Source organism: Chroicocephalus ridibundus, chromosome 28, assembly GCF_963924245.1.
Source record: "Chroicocephalus ridibundus chromosome 28, bChrRid1.1, whole genome shotgun sequence".
NCBI classification, from domain to species: domain Eukaryota; kingdom Metazoa; phylum Chordata; class Aves; order Charadriiformes; family Laridae; genus Chroicocephalus; species Chroicocephalus ridibundus.
Genome location: NC_086311.1, coordinates 63,960 through 74,532, shown reverse-complemented (window position 1 = coordinate 74,532; position 10,573 = coordinate 63,960). Strand labels below are relative to the sequence as shown.

Below are 10,573 nucleotides of genomic sequence, written 5' to 3'. Positions count from 1 at the left end.
TTTGGGGGATGTAGGGGTCATTGGAGGCGTGGGGGGGTATGTGGGGGGGGTTTAGAGGGATGTGGGGGTTCATTGGGGGGATATAGGGGTCGCCGGAGGGGTGGGGGGGCATGTTGGGGTGGGCATCAGAGGGATGTGGGGGGGGCATTAGAGGGTTGGGAGGTATGTTGGGGGGGCATTGGAGGCATGTGGGGGGGGCACTAGAGGGGTGCGGGACTTGGGGGGGCACTGTAGGGATATAGGGGTCAATTGAGAGGTGGGGGGGAGTTAGAGGGGTGGGGGGGCATAGGACGGATGTGGGGGGTAGCTCAGTGGGGGGAAATAGGAAGCATTTGTGGGGGGGGGTCTAGGGAGAGGGATTTGAGGGGGGGGGCTCACCTTTTCCTGGTTGTTTTCCAGCCCCCCCCATCCTGTCTCCGTCCATCCGGATCCCGTGTCATCGTCCCTGGGGGGGGGACTCTGTCACTGTTGGGGGCGGGGGGTGCCCCCCAAATTCCCCCCCCCCTTCCCCCCCCAAATGAAATAGGGCCCCTTGCTCTGTGCGGGGTGGGCCGGCGCTGAATGGCCCCCCCGCTACGATGCTGGCCCCCCCCCTGAAACGAAGCAGCACCCGTCGTCACCCGCCTCGGGGGGGGACCCCGCTATGGGGGACGCGGAGGAGAGACTGGTTTGGGGGACAGAGGGAGGGGACGGACGTCGTACCCCCCCCGGCCAGTTGGGGAGGGGTGAAGATGAGGCGGGGGCAGCCGTTTCGGGGGGCGCCTGCGATAGCGAGGAGCCCAAGAGCCCCCCAAAAGTGGTAGAAGAGGAAGAGGAGGAGGAGGAAGAGCTGGATCCCAGGATACAGGTGAGGAATGGGTGCGGGAAGGGTCTTTTTTCCCAGTCCCCGCCCCCATTTTTTTTTTGGGGGGGGTGGGGGGGGGGTGGGGCAGGATTTTGTGGGTTTCTCACCCCACATTTGGCCTCTCCCCCAGGAGGAACTGGAGCACCTCAACCAGGCCAACGAGGAGATCAACCGGGTGGAGCTCCAGTTGGACGTGAGCTGCTCCCAGTCCCTAACTGGGCCCCCAGTCCTTCATCCCTCCTCCTTAACTGGGCCCCCAGTCCTTTGTCCTCAGTCCGCAACTGGTCCCCCAGTTGTCTCCCAGTCCTTAGGTGGTCCCTCAATCCTCGTTCTCCAGTTGTCATCTCCCAGTCCTTAAGTGGTCCTCCAGTCCTGGTCCCTTGGTCCGTAACTGGTTCCCCAGTCCTTGTTCCTCAGTCCCTAACTGGTTCCCCAGTCATCGTCTCCCAGTCCTTAACTGGGTCCCCCGGTCCTTAATTGTGTTCTCCAGTCCTTAACTGGTCCCCCAGTCCTGGTCCCCTGGTCCGTAACTGGTTCCCCAGTCCCTAACTGGTTCCCCAGTCATCGTCTCCCAGTCCTTAACTGGTTCCCCCAGGTCCTTAACTGGGGCCCCAGTCCTTTTTCCTCGGTCCTTAACTGGGTCCCCAGCCCTTAACTGGTCCCGCGGAGCTGGTCTTCTGGTCCTTAACTGGTTCCCCCAGGTCCTTAACTGGGTCCCCAGTCCTTTTTCCTCGGTCCTTAACTGGGTCCCCAGCCCTTAACTGGTCCCGCAGAGCTGGTCTTCTGGTCCTTAACTGGGTCCCCAGCCCTTAACTGGTCCCGCAGAGCTGGTCTTCTGGTCCTTAACTGGGTCCCCAGCCCTTAACTGGTCCCGCAGAGCTGGTCTTCTGGTCCTTAACTGGGTCCCCCAGTCCTTAACTGGTTCCCCCGTCCTTTTTCCTCGGTCCTTAACTGGTTCCCCAGTCCGTAACTGGGTTGCCCATCCCATAACTGGTCCCCTAGTCCTAGTGCCCAGCCTTTAACTGGTCCCTGTTGGCTTCTACCCTCCATGGGATGGTTGGGAAGACAAACGCCGCTGCTGGGTGGCCTCCCTGGGTGCGCTGGGTGAGAGGGGGGACCCGGGGGGACACCCTGTCCTTTGTTCCCAGGACGCCCGCACCGCTTATCGTCGCATCCTTTCCGAATCCGCCCGGAAACTCAACGCCCAGGGCTCCCAGTTGGGCAACTGCATCGAGAAAGCTCGACCTTACTACGAAGCCCGGCGCTTGGCCAAGGAGGTAACGGAGCACCCGAAAGGTGCAGAATAACGGCCCCCCCACCCCCCCCCACCCCTCCGATGTCGTAGCCCGTTGTTTTGGGTTTTTTTGGGGTTATTTTTCCCGCTCCCACCCGGCTCGCAGGCGCAGCAGGAGACGCAGAAAGCGGCGCTGAGGTACGAGCGCGCCGTCAGCATGCACAACGCCGCCCGCGAGATGGTTTTCGTGGCCGAGCAAGGGGTGATGGCCGACAAGAACCGCTTGGATCCCACCTGGCAGGAGATGCTCAACCACGCGACCTGCAAAGTACGGGGCCGGGAGGGGAAGGGGGGTGTGTGTGTGTGTGTGATTTTTGTTTTTTTTTTGAGAACCCCCCCCCGATTTATTGTCCGTTAGATCACGAATGCTCTCAGCCGATCACCCCTCGCCACCTGGGAAGGGGAACGGGGGAACAAGGCGGCAACCGGAGGGTCGGAATATAAAGAGATTTAACACCACAATGACGCTAAATAATTCATAATAATAATTATTATTCGTTCGTTAAGGCGTCGTTAGCGGCCTCGCCCACCCAGCCGCTCGCTGCCAACACCCGACGGGGCAGAAAACTCAGTAGCCCAACAGCAAACAGCCCCCCCTCCAGCCCCCAAAGTGTTTTAGGGGTGCACCGAGGAGGGGGGTTTTGATCGAGGAGCTTCGTTAGCCGCTTCGTTAGCGGCCTCGCCTCCCCGCCCCCCCCCAGCCGCTCGCTGCCAACACCCGACGGGGCGGCAAAACTCAGTAGTAACCCAACGACAAACGGCCCCCCCAACTTTAATCCCCCCCCCCCAGCGTTTTAGGGCCGCACCGAGAAGAACTAATATCGATCCCAATAGCGATATAAAATATCCGCGGATTATATTCGGCTCATTCTACCAGCGGGAAGCTGGGGGGGCTCCCGGCAAATACCGGACTCGGGGAGGAAGGGAAGGGCTCGGGGCGTGAAATTGGGCGGATGGAAGCGGAGAAGCTCCCGTTTTTTTTTCTCCGCGAAATTGTGGATTGATGTAGAAACGGGACGTTCGTGGTGTGAAAGAACCCTGTCGGTAGCTCCCGGGTGGAACGCCCGGCTCTCGCTTCTCCTTGTCCCCCCCCCCCCGCCCCCTGCGCTCGGCGAGCTCAAAAATACCCGAAACTTGAAACCCGCGCCCCCCGGAGCTGGCTCTAAAACGGATATTTTTTTCCCCAAACTTAAGACGTTAGAATCGTCTAAAAAATGTAATTTTCCCCCAGCGCGAAGTGGGTTTTTCTTACCGGAAAGTCAAATTCTTGGAAGAGTTTGAACCTGGGGGGCTCAAACCGGGACGGAGGGTAGGATGGGACCCGGGAGGAGGTTGGGGACGTTGAGGGGGGGGACGCGCACGCACACACACCGCGTTTTTGAGGGTTGTTTTTTTTTTTTTTTGGGGCGTCCCCAGGTGAACGAGGCGGAGGAAGAGCGACTTCGGAGCGAGCGGGAGCATCAACGCGTCACCCAACTGTGTCAACAAGCCGAGGCCAAGGTCCAAGCCCTCCAAAAATCCCTCAAACGCGTCATCGTCAAGAGCAAACCCTATTTCGAGCTGAAAGCCCAGTTCAACCAGATCCTGGAGGTACTGGGAAAGGAGTGGGGGGGGGGGGACACGCGCACGCGGTTGTACTGTTTTTTCACCCCTTGGGGTTGGCGGGGGGTGCGGGGATCCTATTTTTGGGGTGGCTCCTCCCGCTTTCCGCCGGTTTCGGGGATGAGGCGTGGATTAAAGGAGGCTGGGTGGGGTTCGGGAAGGGACCATCGGGACGTTGAGGTGACCCCGGCGGCCGCCGCCGCTGTCACCTCCTCCAGGAGCACAAGGCCAAAGTGACGGCGCTGGAGCGGTTGGTGTCCCAAGCCAAGACGCGGTATTCGGTGGCCCTGCGCAACCTGGAGCAGATCAGCGAACAAATCCACGCTCGTCGCCTCCAACGCCTCATCGTCCGTCGGGCTTCGCCGGTGGGAGCCGAAGCGAGTCCTCAACACGCCGGTAGCGAGGTCGGGGGGACAGGAGGGACGCATTTGGGGACCGAATGCCCGCCGGGTGACACCCTTTCGGTGCTCAGCCTTCAAACCATCGCCTCCGACCTGCAGAAGTTCGACTCGGTCGAACATTTATTGGGTCTGTCGGACGCTACCAGCCTCAACAGCGAGGAATTGGAGGAACGGGAGCAACGCCGGGGGGGGCAGGGGCATTTCAAACATCACCGAAGCATCAGCCTTTAACCCCCCCTCCCCCTATAAACCCCCGCCCTCCCCGGTGGCTTTTTACCCCCCCTTCACCCCCCAACCAGGGGAACCCCAACGGGGTCTGTGGCGCAACCCCACTGCGGTGGGGTGGGTCGGAGCTGCCGGGGGTGACGCTTTAAAGCCCCTCGTTGATGAAGGTGATGATGGGGGGGGGGGGACAAAACTTTGGCGGGTGGGGGGGGTCATTGGGGTTCACCCCTTGGAATTCAGTGGTTGAAGTTGGGGGGGGGGGGGGCCGTTTGCCGTTGGGTTACCGAGTTTTGCCGCCCCGTCGGGTGTTGGCAGCGAGCGGCTGGGGGGGGGCGGGGGGGGGCCAGGCCACTAACGAAGCTCCTCGATCAAAACCCCCCTCCTCGGTGCACCCCTAAAACACTTTGGGGGGGGGGGGGGCGGGTAAATAAAGTTGGGGGGGGGTGTCCTGGGGCAGGGGGGGCTGTTTACCCCGTTGGGTGTTGGCAGCAAGCGGCTGGGTGGGCAAGGCCGCTAACGAAGCCGCTAACGAACCGCCCCCCCCCCTCAGTGCACCCCTAAAACGCTTTGGGGGGAAGGGGATAGGGGGAACCCTGCCTGATTTGAGGAGGGGGGGGACACACAACATCCCCCCCCTGCCTTCCTCTTCATCCCCACCCCCCCCTTTCAAATTCCACGTGGTCATTTGGGGTTATTTTCCCCCTTTTCCAGCAAAAGGCGAGGCTGAAGCCAAATTGCACTAACAAAAGGGGAGGGGGGGGGGACGACACACCCCCCCACCCCCCCCATAACCATTTTGGGGTCCGGGGGGCGGGCGGGGGGGGGGGGACACGGCATACGGGGGCTGTGATGAAAACCCCGCCGGTTTGAGGCAGCCCCGGGGGCTCTCGGAGTGTATTTTTTTGGCGAGTAAAATTGATTTCCTTCCCCCTCCCCCGTGGTTTTATTCGCTTGCTTGCACCCCAAAATTTCCGCCCCCCCCCCCCCGATATTCTGGGGGGGGGGGGGGGACGAAGTTAATGGCTTCGGGAATAGGATGAAGTCTTGAAATTTCCCTTTTAATTCCCCCCGAAGCTGATTTTCATCAGTTTAATTTGCCCATTGACTCGATTTTTTAAAGAATACGGATTTCCGTTGGGGGGGGGGGGGAGAATGGGGGGAGCACAGTTTTGGGGGAAGATCTCGGTATTTTGGGGGGGGGGGGGGGGGGGCGAAGAAGGTGCCCCCCCCCCCAACCCTGCGCTTTTCCCCTTGCGTTTCAGAGCCAGCTTGGAAAAGGGGAAAATTTGGGGGAAAATAAGGGGAAAATGGGGAGGGTTCAAGGCCTGGATTTAGCTCGGGGAGGGGGCCCAGGAAAGTGGGGACAACCCCCCCCACCCCCCCCCAGATTTGGGGTTCGTGGGTGGGTGGACGGGGGGGGACACTGGTGGCTCCCTGAGGGATGGGGGGGGCCCGTTGGTGCCCTCCCCCCTGCCCCAAAACGCAGTGGGGTGGGGTGTCCATCGCCCCAAAGGGATTTGGGGGTCCCGTCTCTGTGCCCCCCCCCCCATGAAACAGGGGGGTGTCCCCCACCCCAAAGGCATTTGGGGGTCCCACTGCTGCTCCTCCCCCCCCCCCCCCAAAACGCAGTGGGGTGGGGTCCCTGTCACCCCAAGGGATGGGGGGGTCCTGTCTCTGCGCCCCCCTCCCCCCCAAAACCCCAAGGGATTTGGGGGTCCCATCGCTGCCCCCCCACCCCAACACGTTTCGGGGGGGCCATGGATGATGCCACCCCCCCATCACCCACATCCCCAAGTCCCAAATCTCTTTCCTCCCTCCCTCCACCTCCGTTTTTGGGGGGTCAGACCCCCATTTTTTGGGTGCCCTCCCCCCCCAAAAAAAAGGGGGGGGCACCCTCCCTTATTAAGGCTCCCTGTGTTTTGGAGCTGGTTTCGAAGAGCATCTATGGGGCGATTCCGCTTGGATTTTCCCGCTGGATGGAGCAGCGGCCGCCATCCTTCTCCTTCCCAGTTGGATGATGGAGCCGTTGAGTGACCAAACTGGGACGGTCCCGGCAATTCTTCCCGCAAACTGGGCAGGGATGCGGTTTCCCGCCTGTATGGATCCATCGACGCCGTCGGAGATACGAGTTTTTCCCGAAGCTTTTCCCGCAAACCGGATGCTCGGAGGGATGTTTTTTCCGTACGGAGCCGTTGACGGATAACGAGGACAGATCGAATTCTGAAGCTTTTTCCGCATTCTCCGCGTTTATGAGGTCATAATCCCAAATGTCGGATTAAACTGGAGCTCACCTGGAATTTTTTCCCACCTTCCAAACACTTTTAGGGATTCTCGTCGGTGGGGAATCACTCACGGATAAGGAGATCAAAGATTTGAACGAAGCTTTTCCCATATTCCAGATATTTATAAGGTTTTTCTCTTGGATGTTGGCCTTGACGGATGAGATGGGATCGTTCGTTAAAGGATTTTCCGCAAAAAGAGCAGGAAAAGGGAAAAGTATCTCCGGTACTGGGAAAACAGCCCTAGGACTGGGAAAAGCATTTCCAGGACCCAGTGGGAGAGCTCCGGGACTGAACCGAGCTTCCCGGGACCGGGAAAAGCATCCCTGGGACCGAACCGAGCATCCTGGTACTGGGAAAACATCTCCGGGACTGGGAAAAGCATCACCGGGACCCAGCGGGAGAGCTCTGGGACTGAACTGAGCTTCCTGGGACCGGGAAAAGCATCTCCAGGACTGGGAAAACGGCCCTAGGACCAGGAAAAGCATCTCTGGGACCCAGCAGGAGAGCTCTGGGACCGAGCTGAGCTTCCCAGGACTGGGAAAAGCATTCCTGGGACCAGGAAAAGCATCTCTGGGACTGGGAAAACAGCCCTGGGACTGGGAGAATCTTCTCTGGTACTGGGAAAAGCATCTCTGGGACCGGGAAAACAGCCCTAGGACCGGGAAAAGCATCTTTAGGACTGGGAAAAACATCCCTGGGACCGGGAAAAGCATCTCCGGGACCCAGCGGGAGAGCTCCGGGACCAAGCTGAGCTTCCTGGGACTGGGAAAAGCATCCCTGTGACTGAACCGAGCATCCCGGTACCAGGAAAAGCATCTCTGAGATCGGGAAAACATCTCTGGGACCAGGAGAATCTTCTCCGGTACCGGGAAAAGCATTCCTGGGACTGGGAAAAGCATCTCCAGTAGCAGGAAAACAGCCCTAGGACCAGGAATAGCATCTCTGGGACCGGGAGAATATTCTCCGGTACTGGCAAAAAACATCCCTGGGGCCGGGAAAAGCATCTCTGGGGCCGGGAAAACAGCCCTAGGACTGGGAAAAGCATCTCCGGGACCCAACAGGAGAGCTCCGGGACTGAACCGAGCTTCCCGGGACTGGGAAAAGCATCCCTGGGACTGAACCAAGCATCCTGGTACTGGGAAAACATCTCCGGGACTGGGAAAACAGCCCTAGGACTGGGAGAATCTTCTCCAGTACCAGGTAAAGCATCCCTGGGACTGAACTGAGTATCCCGGTACCGGGAAAAGCATCTCTGGGACCGGGAAAACATCTCTGGGACCAGGAGAATCTTCTCCGGTACCGGGAAAAGCATTCCTGGGACTGGGAAAAGCATCTCCGGGACCCAACGGGAGAGCTCCGGGACCGAACCGAGCTTCCCGGGACTGGGAAAAGAATCCCTGGGACCGAACCGAGCATCCTGGTACTGGGAAAATATCTCCGGGACCGGGAAAAGCCTCTCCGGGACTGGGAAAACAGCCCTGGGACTGGGAGAATCTTCTCCGGTACCGGGAAAAGCATCTCCGGTAGCGGGAAAACAACCCTAGGACCGGGAAAAGCATCTCCGGGACCCAACGGGAGAGCTCTGGTACCGGGAAAAGCATCTCTGGGACCGGGAAAACATCTCTGGGACCAGGAGAATCTTCTCCGGTACCGGGAAAAGCATTCCTGGGACTGGGAAAAGCATCTCCGGTAGCGGGAAAACAACCCTAGGACCGGGAAAAGCATCTCCGGGACCCAACGGGAGAGCTCTGGTACCGGGAAAAGCATCTCTGGGACCGGGAAAACATCTCTGGGACCAGGAGAATCTTCTCCGGTACCGGGAAAAGCATTCCTGGGACTGGGAAAAGCATCTCCAGTAGCGGGAAAACAGCCCTAGGACCGGGAAAAGCATCTCCGGGACCCAACCAAGCTTGCCGGGACTGGGAAAAGAATCCCTGGGACCGAACCGAGCATCCTGGTACTGGGAAAATATCTCCGGGACCGGGAAAAGCCTCTCCGGGACTGGGAAAACAGCCCTGGGACTGGGAGAATCTTCTCTGGTACCGGGAAAAGCCTCTCCGGGACTGGGAAAACAGCCCTGGGACCGGGAAAAGCATCTCCGGGACCCAACGGGAGAGCTCTGGTACCGGAAAAAGCATCTCTGGGACCGGGAAAACATCTCTGGGACCAGACGAATCTTCTCCGGTACTGGGAAAAGCATTCCTGGGACTGGGAAAAGCATCTCCAGTAGCGGGAAAACAGCCCTAGGACCGGGAAAAGCATCTCCGGGACCCAACGGGAGAGCTCTGGTACCGGGAAAAAATCTCTGGGACCAGGAGAATCTTCTCCGGTACCGGGAAAAGTATTCCTGGGACTGGGAAAAGCATCTCCAGTAGCGGGAAAACAGCCCTAGGACCGGGAAAAGCATCTCTGGGACCCAACGGGAGAGCTCTGGTACCGGGAAAAAATCTCTGGGACCAGGAGAATCTTCTCCGGTACCGGGAAAAGCATTCCTGGGACTGGGAAAAGCATCTCCGGTAGCGGGAAAACAACCCTAGGACCGGGAAAAGCATCTCCGGGACCCAACAGGAGAGCTCTGGTACCGGGAAAAGCATCTCTGGGACCGGGAAAACATCTCTGGGACCAGGAGAATCTTCTCCGGTACCGGGAAAAGCATTCCTGGGACTGGGAAAAGCATCTCCGGTAGCGGGAAAACAGCCCTAGGACCGGGAAAAGCGTCTCCGGGACCGGGAAAAGCACCCGCGGTACCCGCCCGGGGGCATCACCGGGACCGGGCGGAGCTTTTCCGGCGCCTCCCCCCCGGTACCTGCCGGCTCCGACCTTCCTCCTCCTTCTCCTCCTCCTCTTCCTCCCGGCTGGGGCAGCCCTTTCCTGTGTCCTTCCACACCGACCCGGGCTGCAACAGGCACCGGGAACCGGGAAAACAGGGACCGGGAAGGTTGGGGGGGGGGAGGTTCATCCTCCCGCCCCGAGCACCCCCGTGGGGGGAAACACACGAATATTTTATTTTTCCCGTTTTTCTACGGAAACGCCGAATTTTCTCCAGGGATTATTTTACGCGAGCGTTAAAAAAGAGCAAAACGCGGTGGAGGGGGGCGGGGAGGGCGAGAAGGGGGGGGTGAAGGTGGTCCCCAAGTGTGTGTGTGTGTGTCCGTCCCCCCCCCGCCAAGAAGAAACCACCAAATCCCCATGGCAGAAAAAAGGGGGAAATTATAAAGCTCCTTTTTTAATTTTTTTCTCCCCTTTTTCCTTTGAAATCTGGGCACAAATCAGAAAAAAAACCCAACAACATGAAATTTTGCGTAAACTTTAAATAAAAAGCTAATTTTTGGTTATTTTGGGGGTCTTGTCCCTCCTGCGAGGGGTTGGACGCCGTGATCCTTCCACCTTGAGAAGTTTTAGGGTGGAAGGAGGTTGGAAGAGGAGTTGGACACCACAATTCTTCCAACTTAAGGTGTTCTAGGATGGAAGAAAGTTGGAAGAGGAGTTGGACACCACCATCCTTCCACCTTGAGATGTTCTAGGATGGAAGAAGGTTGGAAGAGTTGGATGCCATGATTCTTCCACCTTGAGATTTTCAAGGATGGAGGAAGGTTGGAAGAGTTGGATGCCATGATTCTTCCAACTTAAGGTGTTCTAGGATGGAAGAAGGTTGGAAGAGGCCCGCCATCCTTGGAGATACTCAAGGCCATGAGTGTGGGTCTAGAAGACCTTGCGTTGAGCTCGATGGTTGGAGTGGATCATCTCCAGGTCTTGGCTCCAAACCTCCATCCATTGAGGACCTTAGTGGGACACTTTGGGGATCCACGGCAGCACGTGTCTCCTTGCAGGTGGTGGGACCATGGATGGTGAGGAGGAAGGAGGTGGTGAGCGGATGGAGACGCATTGGCCAAGACCCGGCATGGAGCAACGTGGGGTTATACGG

General features: G+C 58.8%; 1 protein-coding gene across 1 annotated transcript; it reads left to right on the top strand.

Annotated features, from left to right (window-relative positions):
- The first annotated feature begins 400 nt into the window (after nucleotides 1-400).
- On the top strand, nucleotides 401-4,545 carry SH3BP5L (SH3 binding domain protein 5 like). The gene is made up of 6 exons (XM_063318748.1): nucleotides 401-847; nucleotides 975-1,037; nucleotides 1,993-2,121; nucleotides 2,245-2,406; nucleotides 3,555-3,728; nucleotides 3,959-4,545. Exons 1-6 carry the CDS (start codon nucleotides 644-646, stop codon nucleotides 4,370-4,372), a joined length of 1,146 nt encoding a protein of 381 aa, XP_063174818.1. The 5' UTR covers nucleotides 401-643; the 3' UTR covers nucleotides 4,373-4,545.
- The last annotated feature ends 6,028 nt before the right edge of the window (nucleotides 4,546-10,573 follow it).

Excerpts from the sequence above, each read along its gene's own strand:
- SH3BP5L (XM_063318748.1), top strand. The coding sequence starts at position 644 with ATGGGGGACGCGGAGGAGAGACTGGTTTGGGGGACAGAGGGAGGGGAC. Across the intron at positions 2,122-2,244 it reads CCCGGCGCTTGGCCAAGGAG|GCGCAGCAGGAGACGCAGAA; the intron begins GTAACGGAGCAC and ends CCCGGCTCGCAG. Across the intron at positions 2,407-3,554 it reads TCAACCACGCGACCTGCAAA|GTGAACGAGGCGGAGGAAGA; the intron begins GTACGGGGCCGG and ends GGGCGTCCCCAG.